Raw genomic sequence first — 19,913 nt, 5'->3', positions numbered from 1 at the left:
AACATTACTGACACCTAGTGACCAGAGTAGAATACTACATACCATCAACGTCTTAGAATGCGTCTTTTGAATGCCTTGTATTTGTATTTTAGTTCATTTTGCCATTTTTATGCTTGAAAATGCTACAGTCAGGCAAAAAATACAGAACATTTGCCTGAAAATGCATGTTTTGCTAATGTTGTGCTAATAATCGGCCGTATTCAACCATGGAACAGCAAGATTTATTCATTCATATATTTTTGAAAAACTGATCGAAAGAAGCTGCGCAAAAGTGGGGAAAGACGACTAAGTTGCATCAAAATGAAACTGCTTTTTCACACGTGTTGAATGGTACGTGGGTCTTGTGCGTTGTCCTACTGAATGATTTGACTTGACGTTTGATGTTCTTTATTCCCTTGCATCAACTGTCCAAAGCATAGCTTCCAATTAAATCACTGTCCCTTCAAAGTGCTTTTTCCTTCTTTTTGAGCACAGATTTGCTGAGCCGAGGCATTTATTATATGGACGCTGTAGTGAAAGTGACAAAAAAAGAGACGCAGAGCGAGCGAAGGTCACCCACTCACACTAAGTACCAAACAAAGACGAGAAAGACAACACATTTCTCTCACACGTGTCCGTGCTCAGCCTTGTTCTTCTAAACGACATTACAAGTGATTTTGCTGAGCCGCAGTGAACAGATTGCCCTCCTTTCACATTTTATTTGTCACTCCTCTCGGCCTTGGCTCATTTTCATGTGGGCATCTATCATCCAGGCTGGCGGCTTGGATGGGTGTCGTGTGATATCAGGAAACACGTATATTTCACCCGTCACTCTTCTGGAGGAATGTTGCCGCACGCTGATTTTAGCAGCGCTCTCTTTTACATTAAAGCAGCCTTCCAGATTTGTTGTTGTAAGATGCATACGCTGTTTTGAGAACATCCCAGCATGATGTGGAGGGAATTTCATGAAATCAACATTATCTCGTTTATTTTAGAGCAGCTTTGTTTGATCACTTGGCAATTCAGTGGCTGCTCTTTGTGGTTTTTATACATCACAAATCAATACGCAGGATGGCTTTGTTCCAATTATAGATATGCACCATCAGTGCAATCATTAGTGAGGTGTTTAGTTCAATTGATCCAAATGTTTTCATCAGGCCAGTTTTTGGCAGAAATAAAAAAAAAAATACCGTAAATTCTGGCATACAAGCTGCACCCGTTAAATTTAGAGGAAAAAACAGATTTGTACATAGATAAGCCGCACCGGTTTATTAAATGGCACGCACGAGTGTGTGAAGACCAGGCGGCTCTTATTTGACAGGAGCCAATCATGAGCTATGAAAAAACTCACAAGCTTGTCATCCCATTGGAAATTGGAGGTCATTACTAACCCTAACCCTTCTCCTAACCCTAACCCACTAAGCTCATCACACAGCAACTTAACACTCAAAAGGTATACCTAATAAATATACAAACATGTACCAATATGAGTTTAAAATGGATTTTATTTTTTTAAAGTTTTTCCATAATGCATTTTGTCTGTGCAAAGCATTTCACTGAAGGACAAGCAGCAGAGAATGCTACCTCTGTCCACCAGAGTAAGCCAGAGGAGCCCAGAGTAGGGCTGACGTCATTGCAGCGCCTCAATGTGTTACTTAGATGCAATGCATTGTGGGAAAAAAAGAGGTTTTTTTTCATTTTTAACTTGTATTGGTACATGTTTGTAAATTTGTCAGGTATACCTTTTGAGTGTTAAGTTGCTGTGTTATGTGATACCGTGAGTCAGACTGTTGTTTTACTGTTGTATAATATAATATATGTACATATATATTATGTATATATATGCTGTTATATAATATATATAATGACCTCCTGCGATTTCCCATAGATTGACAAGCGTGTGGTGAGTGTATTGGTTGCTTGTGATTGGCTCCTGCCAATGAAAGAGCTACCATTTCCTCACTGACTGCGGGTGGCAGTCAATTAAACAATTACTAGTAGTTCTGAAGAAATTAGACGCACCGCTGTACAAGGGTTCAGAGTTTAAGAAAAAAGTAGCGCCTTTTACGCCGGAATTTACGGTGTTCATCCTGACTCGGCCTTGTTCAGTAAAATGTGTTTCCATGTACAGAGGAATCTTGGTTTTCATTCACACTGATGAAAATTGTTGCCAAAAACATGTCTTGGTCTTCGTACTTTAAAAAAAGCCATCAGGAAGCCAAAGATAGTTGCAAGAGCAAAGAATGTGAAAAACACTCTTGAAATCAAGAAAGTCTTTGTCTTGTGAAAGGATTATTTCTAGTTGACAACAGGGCCGCTGCTGTGCCAAGTAGTCGCCTACTGTCATATTGTGACCTTTGTGACACTGTAATGTAGGAAATGACAGAAATTCATGGTGATGTCGCTCCTTTTTCTTGCTCCCTCTGTCTGTCTTACCACAGGTCAGGAGTGGCCATGCCATTTGGCTGTCTAACAATCGGGGAAAAGAAGGATTACCACAGTCCTTCAGACGTGACGGACAAATATGACATGGGTCAAATCGTTAAATCGTGAGTACGACAACTAGCGCCTGCTATGATCTCTGAGAATGCTTTACAAGTTGTCTACACTGAGGATATGTCCACACGAATACGGATCAGAAATGCTTGTTTGTCCAGGGAGGAGTTCTGTGAGATATTCAGAGCCAAGGACAAAACTACGATGAGAATGTACACATGCAAAAAGTTCCTGAAAAAGGATGGAAGGAAGGTCCGCAAAGCTGCAAAAAATGAAATCCTCATTTTGAAGATGTGAGTTCCTTTATTTAACCTAAACACTGTTTTTCAATCATGCAGTTTCTCTGCTTCTATTTTACACTACATTACATCCAATACTGGCTTTACGTGGGCGTAGTTGGCTAACACCACAAAAGAAGTGACTTGTTTCTGTGGCTCTGCTGAATAGAACTGCCCATCCACTACACGTGAATGCGAGTGTTGAGGGTTGGCCCCTGTGATTGACGGACAACCAGCCCAAATCAGAATGACATAGTTTGACTGCTAACGGCTCTTATGACCTGTTAGTGTGATTGTATAGTAGTGATAGTTCCAAAATGCTTGCTAAACACATTTTTTGCGCCTTAAACACCAGTGAATTTCTCACTCCATGTCTTACTTGCCCATGCACAATTCTCGGATAAGCGATGCTTGTTATGCTTGTTTATATTTTAATCATCAGTGAGGAAGAAATAAACAGCTTGTTATTGTCAGAGGCTACGAATAATTGCTGGCAAATGCCATTAGTGAGGAGAAGAGGCGCCCGTTTAAGTCCTAATTAATGTAATATTGTTAATCAGTGGGGGAAACCACAATTAGGCTCCTGACAGCTCTGCTTTCAGTGCTGCAGATAGTAACATCCCCTCATTGCTAATCACTTACTTTGACATTCACTTTACATAGTTGGACTTTTCCAGGCTGTTCTCAGTCTGTCCCAGCATGCCTTGCGGGTGAAAACGTATATACAGTGGTGTGAAAAAGTGTTTGCCCCATTCCTGATTTCTTATTTTTTGCATGTTTGTCACATTTAAATGTTTCAGATCATCAAACAAATCTAAATATTAGTCAATGACAACACAACTCAACACAAAATGCAGCTTTTAAATGAAATGTTTTATTATTAAGGGAGAAAAAAATCCAAACCTACATGACATAGGTCATGAAAAAGGTCATAAATCCATTTCTAAAGCTTTGGGACTCCAGCCAACCACAATGAGAGCCATTATCCACAATTGGCCAAAACATGGAACAGTGGTGAACCTTCCCAGGAGTGGCCAGCCAACCAAAATGACCCCAAGAGCGCAGCGACGACTCATCCGAGAGGTCACAAAAGACCCCACAACAACATCCAAAGAACTGCAGGCCTCACTCGCCTCAGTTAAGGTCAGTGTTCATGACTCCACCATAAGAAAGACACTGGGCAAAAATGGCCTGCATGGCAGAGTTCCAAGACCAAACCACTGCTGAACAAAAACAGCATTAAGGCTCGTCTCAATTTTGCCAGAAAACATCTTGATGATCCCCAAGACCTTTGGGAAAATACTCAAAAGTGGAACTTTCTGGAAGGTGTGTGTCCCATTACATTTGGCATTTCAGAAGAACAACATCATAGCCACAGTAAAACATGGTGGTGGTAGTGTGATGGTCTTCAGGACCTGGAAGACTTGCTGTGATGAATGGAAGCATGAATTGTGCTGAAGGAGAATGTTGGTGACCTCAAGCTGAAAGCAACTTGGGTTCTGCAGCAGGACAATGATCCAAAACACACCAGCAAGTCCACCTCTGAATGGATGAAGACTTTGGAGTGGTCTAGTCCAAGTCCTGACCTGAATCCTATTGAGATGCTGTGGCATGACCTTAACAAGGAAAAGCCTCCAATGTGGCTGAATGACAACAATTGTGCTAAATTCCTCCCCAGCGCTGGAAGAGACTCATTGCAAGTTATCACAAACGCTTGATTGCAGTTGTTGCTGCTAAGGGGGGCCAACCACTTATTAGCTTTAGGGGGACATCACTTTTTCACACCACTGTAAACTATTGTTTTGCGTGTGTATTTGTGCTGCAGTTACATTGTGTGCTCCACATTAATTGTTGGGTTATTTTTGGTGTTTAGTTTGATTCCTTTCTGTTGTTTTGTTTTAGAGTGTCAAAAGAGGCATTTTTACGACCGTTGCATACTAATAACCTTTTACTACAGAATGTTATCCATGTTTGGTTATTTTGGAATTGAAATGAATGCATGACACAAATGTCACATTTGAATTGAACGTCGTTGTTTCTTCAGGGTGAAGCATCCCAATATTCTCCAACTGGTGGATGTCTTTGAGACTAAAAAGGAATACTTCCTCTTCCTTGAACTGTGAGTTGATAACGAGCAACAAAAGGATCTCTGCATTATTTTTGTCCCCCAAATGTGTGATTTATTGTCACCATCTTAAATGACCTTCCTCTCTTAGTAGTCAGTACTGGAAGCATGTGAAGATGACCCAGTTTTTTTGTTCTAAGTTGATATCACACCTCCACCTCCAAGTGCCCCACATAAAATTGGACTTCCTGTTCTCCCACAGTGCAACAGGCAGAGAAGTGTTTGACTGGATCCTTGATCAAGGCTATTATTCCGAGCGGGATACCAGCAATGTGGTGCGGCAGGTGTTGGAGGCTGTCGCCTACCTCCACTCCTTGCACATTGTTCACAGAAACCTGAAGGTAATATGCTACATGATCATGTAGAACCTCTCAGATTAAACTCACACTTCTAAGAATCAAGTCCCCATTACAGTAATCCCTCGTTTATCTCGGTTAATGGGTCCAGACCCGACCGCTTTAAATGAATTTCCGCGAAATACGAGTCAATGTTAACTCAGTACCACTCTTCAATATCAAAGAGGAATTTATACGTTTTTATAAACCCGAACACCCGATTCCAAAGACATATTTAGGCGTCTTTTACGTTTTTTTTTCCATGAGAGGCAAAAAGAGGTGATGACGCAACTCCCCACCAATGGAGTTCCGGAAGAGCGTGGAGGAGTGTAGCAGAAGGCTACGCATTTTGGGAAATTTTTAACACGTAAAAATTGTTGTATTTGTAAGTAAATTCTTATTTTGATGTTAAACAAGCCTTTTTTGTGTTGTTTATGTTGTGGTATAGTTGTTTAGTTAATTGAGCTGTCACATCCGTCCATTCTTTTTACATGCCGGTTATACTCATTGAGGTTGCAGGGGCATGCTGGAGCCTATCCCAGTTGACTTGGGGTGACAGGCGGGGTCGCCCAGGACTGGTGTCCAGCCAATGGCAGGGCACATACAGACAAACACTCACATTCATACCTATGGACCATTTAGAGTCTCCAATGAAGCTAACATGCATGTTTTTGGAATGTGGGAGGAAACTGGAGAAACCCACACACACACGGGGAGAACATGCAAACTCCACACGGGGATGTCCAAGCGCAGATTAAAACATGCTAACTGCTAACATGCTACCCCGGGATGTCACAAAAGCAAAAAAATTGTGTTATGCTTGAAATGTATCCTTTTAAAAAAAAGCTGGTTTTCTCCCTTTTCTTGTTCTACTGCTGTTTCGGTAGGTTCCATGTTTATATCGCCATAGAACACAATATTCTGTGAGCCTTGAATAATCAATCAACATCGTCTAAAATGGCCGCTACTGAAGGGGTTGTCTTTTGAAAAATGGCTGCAATTGAATGAGTTAATAAATGTAAATAATAAATAAATATAAATGCAATATTTTTGTAGTTAGAGCATACAACACTTTGTTGGTTTTGTATGCTCTAACAGGCTACGGGATCACTGCAGGGACACAAGAGACGGCCGGCGATAGCATAGCAAGTTTCCGAGCTCACTAATAAGCCTTTCCAATTTACTTATTCTAAACGGAAGAAAATGTTTCAAACTGAGTGGGTAAGAAGGACAAAGAAGCCCAAAAAATACCACTTCCACACGGAATGAGAGGGAAACCTTTTTTTTCACTCAGATTCAGCCATGGCATGTCGGCTTAGCTTGTGGTACCACTGGTACCAAACAGTGGTACCTTGTGGTAATGGTTTCATTGATTTGAACATGCATACAAGTTTCACTGGAATACATGGCATTTTACAATTCACAGCCCCACATGTTCAAAAGTAGTAGGAAGAAGCAAAGCGTATTTAATCCTACCCCGTATCCGTTGAATACGTAGGAAAAAGATAAGGTAATGTAATCATGTGGTAAAATAGTCGGCAAATATGTTGTCACCGTAAGTACCTCATATGACAATTCTAATAAATAATATGTATGAAACATTTTTGTCATTAATTCGTTCCAAAAATCTCGATTAGAACTGAAAAGAAGAATTACTGTTTTACACGCAGAAAACAATGTGAAATAATTGTAAATGAACTTATTGTTGATACGGACATCCCGCAACTTTAGATGGTGCTAAATAACTATAAACATTTATTTTTGTTTTTTGATTAGCAGTTTCAAGGCGTGGTGGTGCCATCAAATAGATGGCACTGTAGGCCCTGAAGTGTAGTACAGTACATACAGGTGAATAGCCACAACACAAAAAGCCGATTTGTATTTCATTCACGAATATTATCGTTTAAGAACTGTGCATTCATTAACTGCTGACTTGTAAAAGATGATGTTAGGAACCTCTGGTGACACGGTTGGTGGGAGGGAGCTCCACAACCTGGCTGTTCTTGGGATGTAGGAAGAAAGACTTGGGAATATTGACTACGTAGGGGCGGCTACTTGCAGAAGACGGAGTCATCAGGCAGGAATTGAGCTATTTCGATGGATGGTTTCATGAAGAAGTGTCTGTAAAAGTGCAAAGGGATGCAACTTTCCTCCTGTGTTCAAGTGGAAGAATTCCTGCTTTGTGGTTCCTCGGTTTTTAGTCATCGGAGGGCTTTCTGCTGTGACCGCACTTACGCTATTAGACAGGCTGCACTCCAAACAGGAGAAGCTTACTCCATAAGTGGTCGTATGTACAGTATGTCTTGTAGATGGTGATTGGTGCTCAAAGAGGGAGGAGGTTTTTAGTACCTCTCAGGATGTATAATCTCCTAGCGGTTTTCTTAACAAGTCCTTTGATACAAGAAGTCCATGTTGGGGTGTTGGCAATGACGACCCCAAGGAGAGTAATGTTTTTTGTTGGTGTCAACTTCATTTTCCTGAAGCGGGGAGGAGGGTGATCTGCTCTTTCCCGCTGATGATCATCTCCTCCGTTTTGCTGGCATTGAAAGTGATGCACCACTCAGAAGCTCATTCCTCAAAGGCATCCAATTGTCGCTGCAGACTTTCTGCAGATATGTCTCTGTGCTTTGGGTTTTTAATGGCAACACGAAGAGTTGAATCATCTGCAAACAGGTGGAGGTCGTTCTCCCAGTGTGAAGCTAGGTCATCAGTACACGTCAGGAAGAGTGACGGACCAAGTACACTCCCTTGGGGCACACCAGCACAGAGAACAATACAGTAAACAACAGACTATTTTGTTACGTGCAATACTGTACAAAAACCACTACAGCGTACAGCAAAAATGTTCAACGAAAGCCGTATGAAAATTGGGGTGTACGAAAACTGAAGTTTGACTGCATTGTCAAATCCTAATTGTCCTTTTTGGATTGGATTTACATCACAGGTCAAAGTGCCCAGTTCCATTTCAGTGCTCACATTCTGTATTAAATGTTTCATATCGTTTAGCTGATGTGGGCTAACACCCCCCCATAAATTAAAATGCATGTCACATACACTCCACATTTTCTTGCTTTAGATCTATACACGCCATATCATATTCAGACCACATTTAATGGGCTAGCAATGCTTTTGTGGTAGTTTTGAGTCATCGCTGGTGTTGTTTGATTCACCGCAGGTGTGTTGGCTGCTGTGTGTGTATGCATCATTTCAATGACGCTGGAGATACGTCTTATATACTGTACAGTATATATCATGCCTGTCATATATCATATCCAATATCTGTTGACATTTCACAGGTGTGAGACAGCATCGTGGGGTAGTGGTTAGCACGTCTGCCTCAAAGTGAGGAAAGCAGCATAGAAAATGAAAGGCCGACTCCTACATGAGAATATCCGATTCAATGTGGGTTTTTTCTCATGACCTATATCCACGCCGCTTGGGACTCGGATGCATCGGTCCTTTGGCGTTTTTATAATCGTACTTGAGAGCGTAACATGGGTCAATAATGGCACGTTTTACTTCCATCTGAATGCCTTTTTCAGATGATTGTCAAAGGGTCAGTTCAACTGTAAACTACCACAACTGTTGCCTGCTGTTTATCCACCTGCATGATGGAATGCATGAGAAATCCACACAATGTGCAATGTCATTGTGGTATTCTACGGCCATGTTTGCCGTCTCCACGGTTAGCACTGTAGCAGTACAGTCGTCCCTCGCTACATCGCGGCTTGAACACTGCGCCCTCACACTATCGCTGTTCTGCTGTTTTGTGGTTGAATTATTAGTAAAAAAAAATGCATATTTAAGCAAATTGTACGTATTCATGGCCTAAATTAGCAAGCATAAGCATAAAGTGGTGCATAAGCGCAACTTCGTGAAAATTCACTTATGACGGTCAGGTGTGGAACAATTAAGTGCGATAAAGGAATCGCAGTTAATCACTCGGAGGAATCAAGGCTGGGTTATACTTTACGCAAAAACGAGCCGCTCGGAAATCCGCTTGAGAGTCCGCGTGTGACCTTACACTGCAGGGGGCAGTGCATCGAAAACACACGTCTACCGCCGTACGAAACTAGAGCGGAAGAAGTTTGCCATCGTTTACTCGACTTCCAACACGGCGACCCTTGCGCGTCTACTTCTTGAAGAAGAGGAGTCGTGTTGCAGTTATTTGCTGCTGCGACAGAGAAGGAAGAGAAGGTGGTCCACTCGTCCTTTAGCACCACAGGGACTTGGCAGGAGGATGAGCTTACAAGGCTTGCTGAGCTTGGCTGAAGACAACACAGGGCTGCTTTGACTCGGTCAAAAAAGTACAAAAAGTACAAGTACAAAAAAACACAGCAAGAACAACTGAAAATCAACGTTTTTTTTCAAAATTTAAAAGCAAACAACCTGACTTAAAACACAACTTGTTTCGTCTGCCATTTTTTTCCGCGTGTCTCCGTCAGCGCTGTTGGAAAAATGCGGAGGTGTGCGGAGCGGGAATTTCCCGCATGAAAAGGGCCGCTCGAGGGGGCGTGGGTGTGAAAATGACATCATTCGTCCGCACAAACGTGGGAGGCAATCGAAGAGGCTTTACTGTACATTCATTTCTATATAGGAAGTATATATTATTGCTATTTATTATTATTAAATGATATATTAACACATTCTTTCTAATGGAAAAAAATGTGTTCGGTTCTTGTAGGTTGCGGTTTCTGTCTAACCTTTTGGAGCAGATGAATTAGGAAAAGCAAAGTTCCACTGTACTAACGTCAAACACGATTATGACATTTCATTCCATTTGCCATAGTTGGAGAACTTGGTTTACTACAACCGCCTGAAGCACTCTAAAATAGTCATCAGTGACTTCCATCTTGCCAAGCTGGAGAATGGATTAATCAAAGACCCCTGTGGGACGCCAGAGTACCTGGGTGAGCTCAAATAAAATGGTACACAGATTGGAACATTTGGACGTAATGTGGTTTCTGTGTTCCCCCGCAGCTCCAGAGGTGGTTGGCAGACATCGATATGGTCGGCCTGTGGACTGCTGGGCAACTGGCGTCATTATGTACATATTGTGAGTTCAAACATTCATTATTTTACCATCTGGTGATTGAACTGAAATAACTTTCACATATTGCAGTAGGACAGCAGACGGTGACCCTGAACAGGATAGCAAAGGCGTATTTCAACTGATATTTTTTGCTTTTTGCAACTCCAGGCTGTCAGGCAACCCTCCTTTCTATGATGAGAGCGATGAAGATGATTATGAAAATCACGACAAGAACCTGTTCCGAAAGATCCTTGCGGGGGATTATGAGTTTGACTCTCCATACTGGGATGAAATCTCCGATTCAGGTACGCAGTGAAGACCAATAATGACCGTGTCATGTGGGCACTTCAAAATACTGGGTTTATTTTTCTATAAAAGCAAAATCTTCCAGCATTGCCACATCCACTGGGAGAATACATCCCTTTGTTGAGGTTTGTGATGTACCATTTCCCTCTGACAGCTAAGAGTTTGGTTGCGCGTCTGATGGAAGTGGATCAGGACCAGAGACTGACAGCCCAGGAGGCTATCAACCATGAATGGTAGACCACATGACTCATATTGTGTGTAAACGTTGCCAGAGAATCGCGACTGACACTTGTGTTCTTTATGAAACAGGATCTCTGGCGGCGCAGCTTCAGATAAAAACATCAAGGAAAATGTATGTGCACAAATAGAAAAGAACTTTGCTCGAGCCAAATGGAAGGTATGTCCGGGGATCCTCTTCGGCAGGCTCATTCTTCCAAACTTTGACAGCACAATGCTTGAATATTGACATAAGATATGACTTTTGAGTCAACTGTAGCCACATTTTCACAGAATGTTTTGGTGGGCGAAACGTCTTCCAAGGCAACCTCAGGTTGGAAGAACAGTAGTCTCCCAACCTGAAGGTTGCAGGTCCTGCCATGATCACGTCCAAGTATCCGTGGGCAAGATACTGAACCCCCAGCGATGCTGCATCATCAGTAGCTAAATGTGCTAACAACTACCTTGAAGGTAGAAAAGCGCCATACAAGTGAAAGTCCATTTCCAACCTGATCAGTAGAGTTGTGATCGACTGAATGCCCTGCCTGTCGCCAAACGTCAGTTGGCATAAGTTCCAGCTCACCCATGACCCTGGTCATAGAAGATATGGACGAGGTGAAGACTGTGAACCCTTCTGGGCTGAGCATGAGTAATGGAATCCCTGAATCAGAGTGGTTGACTAGCCTTAGACTCCTTCATTAACGATAAAGTCCCTGAGAAACATCATTGGGTAACATACAGACCTTGCAAGGTTACTGTAAATCTTCCCAATGAGAATTCTACTTTCTTCTACAGAAAGCTGTGCGGGTCACCACCATCATGAAGAGGCTGAGGGCGACCGAGCACAGTAGCACAAAGGCCACCACAGTGGACCCTGCAGCTCCCCAAGATGCTGCAGACCCTTCCACACCTTCACCTGCTACCACCACACCACAGGAAGTGGTCCCGGAGATACATAAAACACTTCCAGAGGCTTTGGACGAGGAGGCAGCCGTCACTGCAGAGCCACAACAGCGGAACCCAGCGCCACAGGAAGCAGAACCCACATCACGGTGCAATGGAGATACTGTGGCTTCGCTCCGTGCAGGCGTTGAGGCCGGAGATGAGCAGGGCTAGATCCCCCTTGCCCTTACCTGCCCAATCGTGCACACTGTACATTAGCTGCTAGCATGGTGACACTGACTCTGCTTCTCTCTCTCTTGCAGCATTAGCATCATCTCATGGAGGCTACGTGCTACCTTTCCTCAGTGCTCAACATTGCATTCTTTTGAAACAAACTGCATCTTCTTTTACTAGTTGACCACATGTATTATAGGTCAGGCTATAGAAAACATCCTACACGCGCAAGCCTTGGCTTACAGCTAAAGACTCTTTTGTGATGCGTCTTTACGAGATAAACCAAGCAGAAAGAAAACACTGATTCCTTTTTAATGAGCCGACTTGGGAAACTTCTCTCTGACAGTTTTTGTTCTTAAAATCAGAAGGAAAGTTTAGACTTGAAAATGTTCACTTCATGTACCTCCCTGGTCTCCCTCCCCGCTGGAGAGAATTCTGAACAAGGGAAGTTTGCCTGTCATTTCCACAGTTTTCTCTGCTACTGCGCATCGCAAAAGGCAGCCACCGGTGAGTTTTTGGGCCACCTCGTACACAATAAGCACACAAAAATCAAAAAACATCCGGTCCTTTGCTTACTTGCTGCTCAGGAAGGTTTGTGTATATAAAGATTCTGTACATAAGAAGTTTGTAGAAGTAGCTAAAAGAGCATGCATTCTCACTGTCGGCTGTTCGTTTTGCATTCACACAACCGCTTGGTTGATAAAGACGCACTACTACTGCTACTGTGTTCTTTTTACACAAGTTGCATCCTACACATCAGTGGTTCTCAACTGGTGGGCCGCGGGTCCTTGCCTGAGCACAAAAAGTCATTTGGGAATAATCTTGCGCTTGTCCCGGATGCGTTTCGGGGTGGTGGGCTGAACTCCACAATGCAGACACCTTAGAGTGAGTTGAGATGATGCTCAGAGTTCATGAATGGGGGAAGGGAGAACCCTCGTAGGACAGGGCAAGGACGGCTGGCAGGGAAGAAGATGAATCCAAATGCAAAAGTGCACGGAAAAACAGGTGGTGAAAAGGAGTGGCAAAAACAGGAGAAGCAGTCTTACTTGAACATTGGAGAGAGCCGGTGCTCCCGCTCCACGGTCGTTAACGATGTCTCCTCCTCTCGGTGGTCCTTTAAGGGAGGCCGTCAAGGATGATTCCACGTCTAAGCCATCAAAGGTGTTATACAACAGGGTGCTGCCACAAAGGGATTGAAAGATAGACAAGGGGAGGAGGGGATGGAGGGATCTGGGGGGATCCTGACAGCGCTTTTATTCTGAAGGGGATTTTTTGTAAAGCAGCGGGGTGTCGTCTGTTCATACACCTTAAAGGAACTGCACTTTTTTGGAATGTTGCCCATCATCCACAATCCTTGTGAGACAGGAACACACGTCTGTGTCTTTTCTGTGCCTTCTGAAGGTAGACAAAAAACGGTAAAAAGAGGCAGCTGATTAATGCACGTATTGGGACACGCCGATAAAGGCCGCCATTAAAGCACCTCCAGAAACCTCCAACAAGGTTTTATGGTGTTCTATCCATGTTGCAACAAGCAGTATTTTGCCCTACTTTGGTCATTTTAAGCATGAGCGGAACTTCCTTCCTGGGCGCATCAAACAGCAACATAGAAAGGAACGCTACACCTGGCGTTAACTTCCCCAAACTCCAAAACAAAAACACAGGAGCAGTGGCGGCGGCTCCAGTATGTAGCGTTACCTTTCACTCGTGGCCCGAGGCATTGTGAGCGAGTGTGCGCTAAAGCGTAGCTAGCTGATGTGGTCACTACGCCAGTAAAGCACTTCTTAAGCGTAACAATGTTAATAACGATGATAACAACGTCGCTGTAGCGTGCTTAATATGCAGGTCACATGATGTAAATGGAGCGTTGTTGGTGCGTTGTGTTCATGTCTCACGTAGGGATTGTGGATGATGGGCAACATTCCCAAAAAAGTGCAGTTTTCCTTTCCCTTTAAGGTGGCTACAACCCTCTGAAGTGCAACTTGCAAAGAAGACGACCAGCAACGTTTGTTAGTACAGTTGTCCCTCCCCACTTTGGAGTTCCAATTTTGAATTATCACGTTTGAAAAATCAAAACAAATAAATCATGCTGCTTCATGCTGGATGCAAATGGTCTATTATGAGTCAAGATACAAGCTTATTGAGGCAAATTATACGTATTATTTCCTAAAGTAAGCACTTTCAAGCATGTAAATGACCAAATGGACTAAAATACAAACATAAGACACTTAACTTTAACTTGTCTTGTTCATGTTTAAATGGATCATTTACTCTCTCTATTCTGTCTACTATTTTGGGTAATACAAGTGCAAAGGTGAGTATATGGGTGTTTGTGTTTGTGTCCAATTTAGGACCAATTAACCACGTTAAATGAGGGATTATTGTATATTGCACAGGAAATGGTCAGAGGCATCTTCATCTTGCTGTGAGGATGTGCTCGGACTGGAGGTCATCAACACAGACTAACTCACGGTGGTCAACAGGTCAACAGAAGAGGTGCACACACCAAAGCTGCACCACACGGACTATGGTGTGAAAATAATGCTTACACACTACTATACATGCAAAACCATCAACATCTACAACCCGCAAGGCATGCTGGGAACCTCGAGGTAGTTACTCTTCCACCCACGTTACAGACGCAATTAAGATATGACGGTGGGTCCCACAGCCAAGCCAGCTGAGAACCACTGCTGCACATCATGCGCTGTTGTACTCTGTGCCCGTCTTCATCACATGGCAGTTCTATGCATCTGGCATCTGAATTCATTTGTAGCTTTTCTTTTTGGAAAAAACACCACGCTAGACTTCATGATTACAAGTTGTTTTACTGCCGTCCATCTTAATATTTAGTGCTGACTTTGAACAACACGTGCATTCATCGACCTCATGCGGGTTTCATGGGAAGACACGCATCGTTTTGGTTTATTGTGGTAAAAAAAGCTTTTACGTTTTTATGTTTGACATTTCCTCCTAACGTTTGTTTTAAATCTGTGTTCCTTTGTTTTACAGCTCCTTTTAACATGTTTTAGTCACGCGGTACTCACTTGTTTAGATGCTCAGAACAGTACAAGTACCCCTCCTTGAGCGTTAATAATGAGCCACAGTAGGCGTTCTAAAGGAAATCGAGCAATATTTATCAGGCTGCAGAAACTGTGATTCTTGGCGTCCTTCCGATTGTCCGTGTTCTTGTCAGTTGGAAGGCTCTGCCAAAATGTATTTATGTGCACACGTCGATGTGTGTTGTCATGCCTGTGAGTCCCCACTTGACCCTGTGAACGCGATAAGAGCTAGAAAATAAACTCTAATTATGAGGGGTGTCCGATATTGGCTTTTTTGCCGATAACCGATTTTGTCCAACTCTCAATTTCCGATAGCGTTATGTGTGACATCACACATCTCCTGTCGTGAAATGAACACATCCAGTACCTGTTGTGCAGCTAATGGATCCAGCATCAGCAACTAGCTTCTCAGCAACATCTGACATTGGTTTTAAAAGTCAACATTTTGTTGATCATCACAAAGTCCAGGGAAGAAAATCAAAGTGTCGTCATTTTCATGTCGGCCTAGGACTCTTAGCGCAGCAGCAGTGGCGGAGCCAGAAATGTTTCATTGGGGTGGCCAAGGTGAGACCATTACTCCCGTAGGGGTGGCAATAAGTTGACACTTGGAATGTCTAGAAGGCCGGTGGGGTGGCCGGAGAGTAGCTCCGCCACTGTGCAGCAGCTCGCTGTATTGGTTTCCACGCCACGCTGCAAATTGCACGAACACAGTAATTCTGGGCCAAAATGAACATATTTCGCAGCATCAGATTTGACTGAAATTTCATCTGCAGTCTTGAAGCTCCAATCCACCAACTTTCAAAGCGCTCGTATGGCTAGAGGTGGTCCAGCAGTATAAATCCGATGCGAAATTGAAGAGGAAGAAGTACTCTACCTAACGAAGATGTATACCAATGAAAATACACCCGATAGCGTATGAAAAAGCAGCATTTTCACAGACGTCCCACACACAGTGTCAGATTCTACCGTCGCTTACTTTTGGGAATCCTAACATTCTTACTAGTTAGGATAGGCGACAGAAAATGGATGGCTGGAAGGAGAAAGCTAGCTTGCTACTAGCCACCCACGAATATGGGAGCCCGTAGGCCTATATATAGCATTATGTCTTTTGGCTTTCATTATAGCTAAATATCCCGATACCAGTATTGACCGATATTACATTTTTATGTCAATACCAGGCCGATATTATCGGACATCCCTACTTATTATTATTGTTGTTGTTTTTCTTAGCTGAGGCAGCTAAAGTGTCATTTAAAACCGTATGTGCACATCACATAGGCTGTCCAAATATTCAAATATGTATTTTACATAAACCGGAACAATTTTTTATTGCAGAGATTTGTATTTAAACATGTTCACTCTTTATTTGTGTTCAAGTTAATCCTAAAACCAATTCTGCAGGTAGTGGTAGTTCTCAAAGTGTCTGCATTTAGAGGTTTTTAAGAATATTTAGAATATTTATGTGACTTGGTGGTTTCATGTCAGTATTGTTTAAAGCAACGCCTTCACCCCAATACACTTCTCACTGTAGTATTCCATGTCTGGTCGTTTGCCACACACGCACCAAAGTGTTTGTAGATGTAACGTTTGCCTGGACCAGTGGTCACCTGTTGGTCCTTCCTTGCATTTGTGGCCTCTGTAATGTTCTCCTTGACTGAGTTGATGACTTTGGTGGTAATAAAATGTCTTTCATCTGTTTATTCCTTTCTTGTTTCCTTGTTGTGAAGTGTCTTTCAGTGCAGTGATAATATCATGTAAGTGTGCAGTACAGTTTGCCGATACAGTAATTCCTCGTTTAGCGCGGGTAACTGACCCCACCGTGATAAGTGAATTCCTGTGAAGAAGGGGTTTGTTTGGGTTTGTAAAACACAAAACTTAACTACGGTTTATCACATATGGGTTCAAGTGAAAAAGGTCATAAAGTCATTTCTAAAGCTTTGGGACTCCAGCAAACCACAGTGAGAGCCATTCTCCACAAATGGCCAAAACATGGAACAGTGGTGAACCTTCCCAGGAACCAAAATGACCACAAGAGAGCAGCGACGACTAATCCGAGAGCTCACAAAAGACCCCACAACAACATCCAAAGAACTGCAGGCCTCACTCGCCTCAGTTAAGGTCAGTGTTCATGACTCCACCATAAGAAAGACACTGGGCAAAAATGGCCTGCATGGCAGAGTTCCAAGACCAAAACCACTGCTGAACAAAAACAACATTACGGCTCGTCTCAGTTTCGCTGGAAAACATCTTGATGATCCCCAAGACCTTTGGGAAAATACTCAAAAGTGGAACTTTCTGGAAGGTGTGTGTCCCATTACATCTGGCATTTCAGAAAAAGAACATCATAGCAACAGTAAAACATGGTGGTGGTAGTGTGATGGTCTTCAGGACCTGGAAGACTTGCTGTGATCAATGGAAGCATGAATTGTGCTGAAGGAGAATGTTGGTGACCTCAAGCTGAAAGCAACTTGGGTTCTGCAGCAGGACAATGATCCAAAACACACCAGCAAGTCCACCTCTGAATGGATGAAGACTTTGGAGTGGTCTAGTCCAAGTCCTGACCTGAATCCTATTGAGATGCTGTGGCATGACCTTAACAAGGAAAAGCCTCCAATGTGGCTGAATGACAACAATTCTGCTAAAATTCCTCCCCAGCGCTGGAAGAGACTCATTGCAAGTTATCACAAACGCTTGATTGCAGTTGTTGCTGCTAAGGGGGGCCAACCACTTATTAGCTTTAGGGGGCCATCACTTTTTCACACAGGGACATGTAGCTTTTTTAATAATAAAAAGGTTCATTTAAAAACTGTATTTAGTGTTGTCATTCTAATATTTACATTTGTTTGATGATCTGAAACATTTAAGTGTGACAAACATGCACAAAAAAAGGAAATCAGGAAGGGGCAAACACTTTTTCACACCACTGTTAATAAAACTTCGACTCACAAGTGAGAATTGGGAGAGTTCCTTGTTGTTTTCTGGACAGCGCACTTCCTGCGGTGGCTATTGCCTCATCAATGTAACGTTACTGACACCTAGTGACCAGTGAAGAATACTACATATCATTTAAGCAAATTGTACTTATTCTTTGCCTAAATTAAGTATTTTAAAGCATAAAAATGGCTAAATGATCTAAGTAAATGAGCTGAAATACAAACATAATAATATAAGCGTTGTAATTGTTAATGTAATGTTCTACATTGGCCACTAGGAGTCAGTAATTGTTTGGTGAGACAGAAAGTTGAGGTGATTGTCAGAACAGGCATTTATCACAACAGGAACAACAATAATAACGTAATAATATAATAATAAGACGGCTACTGTTGGGGCCATAACCCTCGACATGCTAAAACTCAACTCTGAACTGCCGACGCCACCTCCTGTGCTCCACACATCTGTCCGCCCGCCACTATGGTGCCCTAGGGAACACATTTACCGTGACACTGCTTGAGCAGGAATTTTATTTACATCTGAAATGGCTTTTTTACTCTTATTTTGTCTACTTTATTTGGTAATACCAGTGTAAAGACCATTTAAAGCCGCCACTACTATGCATTGATAGACAATAGCCACCGCAGGAAGTACGCTGTCCAGAAAAAAACAAGGAACTAAATAACATTTGAGTCTGTTATGTTATTTAGTTCCAATATGTCTTTTTTTCCTGATTATATGTATTATATTGGGTAATAGGAGTGTAAAGGTGACTATAGGGGTGTTATTTCATGTCTAGAGGGCTCTAATAATGTTGAAAAACATGTTAACAAGATCATAAGCAGGTTTTCTATGCCATAACCACAAATGTATTCATTTTATTAATATTGAATCCACCTTTGGACATTCACTTGTCATGGTCGGGTGTGGAACCAATTAACCGCGATAAACAATGGACGACGATTTTTATGCTTGAAAAGCTTTAATATGCATTTTGTTTTCTAAAACTAATAATATTTGTCAACTACGAAATTGGTCATTTATTAATTTATTTATTTTAGAAAAACTGCAAAAGAGTGAAGCCGTGAAATTCGAACTGCGAAGTGGCGAGTGCCGACTGTACTTACTTGGGTTTGGAACGATCATGACCATTTCTTGGAATTTTATCATAAATATTTGTTTAAAGTAATTGTGCTTAAAATATTCCCCCGTTACCATCATTTAATAGGGATACAAAGGAATAATGTAACAATAGCCAGATTGCTCATGCAGTGATAAAATAACAAAAAGTGTTGAAAAAAGTAAAATAAATGAATACATTAAAAACGTTTATACATTTAAAAAAGTAATTAAAAAAATTAAAATAAATAAATCAGAGATTGAAGATAAGTGAATAAAAAAAAGATTGCATAATGAATAAATAAATCATGATAAATGAATGAATCATGAATGAAGTCAGGTACGGGACGGAAACGCCATCTTTCAATAAACAAGTAAGTGGGTATGAAATGCCAGCTAAGAAGAATTGTGATGTTGGTGATATAAGTAGAGCATAGCGTGTACTTTTTGTGACGTAATTACAGAATAGGACGTTCGATCTGTCTTCCGTCTTAATTGCAATAAAGTACAATATTTAATGTAGGCTGCCATCTGCTGGCCAACTACGTGTTTTGCAGCTATTACAGTAATAGAGGATGTCAAAAGCCAGTTGCTTTTTGAAAACAAAAATTGTGTCAATAACGTTACCTTCTCGGAATAACGTATTCCTTTAAATTATTATGAGATCCAGCACAAGAGTTCTAACAACAAATTTGCCTTTCCAAACTCAAGTTTGGAAGCAGTGGCGGTTGTAGCTATGGGCCACATGGGCAATCCTACATGTATTTACTATATCAGTCATGTCATGCTTATGTGTGGCAGATGGGCGCCCTCTACAGGCGGGATACTCAATCTGCTCAAACGTCCACCACGTGATGTGGATCAAACCAAAGAAGTAGCGAGGGGGCCGCAGGTTAATAACAAGGTACAAAAAAAGGTAAA

General features: G+C 42.1%; 1 protein-coding gene across 1 annotated transcript in view; it reads left to right on the top strand.

Moving 5' to 3' along the window:
* Positions 1–15,927, top strand: part of LOC129186426 (caM kinase-like vesicle-associated protein) — a 50,599-nt gene extending 34,672 nt beyond the window's left edge. Inside the window, exons 2-11 of the mRNA XM_054784695.1 lie at positions 2,421–2,528; positions 2,637–2,768; positions 4,798–4,872; positions 5,081–5,219; positions 10,003–10,123; positions 10,194–10,269; positions 10,414–10,550; positions 10,706–10,784; positions 10,861–10,948; positions 11,563–15,927. Coding sequence (XP_054640670.1) covers positions 2,434–2,528; positions 2,637–2,768; positions 4,798–4,872; positions 5,081–5,219; positions 10,003–10,123; positions 10,194–10,269; positions 10,414–10,550; positions 10,706–10,784; positions 10,861–10,948; positions 11,563–11,883 — 1,263 coding nt within the window. The 5' untranslated portion in view covers positions 2,421–2,433 and the 3' untranslated portion in view covers positions 11,884–15,927. The remainder of the gene's footprint in view (positions 1–2,420; positions 2,529–2,636; positions 2,769–4,797; positions 4,873–5,080; positions 5,220–10,002; positions 10,124–10,193; positions 10,270–10,413; positions 10,551–10,705; positions 10,785–10,860; positions 10,949–11,562) is intronic.
* Positions 15,928–19,913: the final 3,986 nt, after the last annotated feature.

The sequence above is a fragment of the Dunckerocampus dactyliophorus genome, chromosome 8 (genome assembly GCF_027744805.1).
Source record: "Dunckerocampus dactyliophorus isolate RoL2022-P2 chromosome 8, RoL_Ddac_1.1, whole genome shotgun sequence".
Taxonomy (NCBI): Eukaryota; Metazoa; Chordata; class Actinopteri; order Syngnathiformes; family Syngnathidae; genus Dunckerocampus; species Dunckerocampus dactyliophorus.
This window is presented reverse-complemented; position numbering and strand designations above follow the sequence as displayed.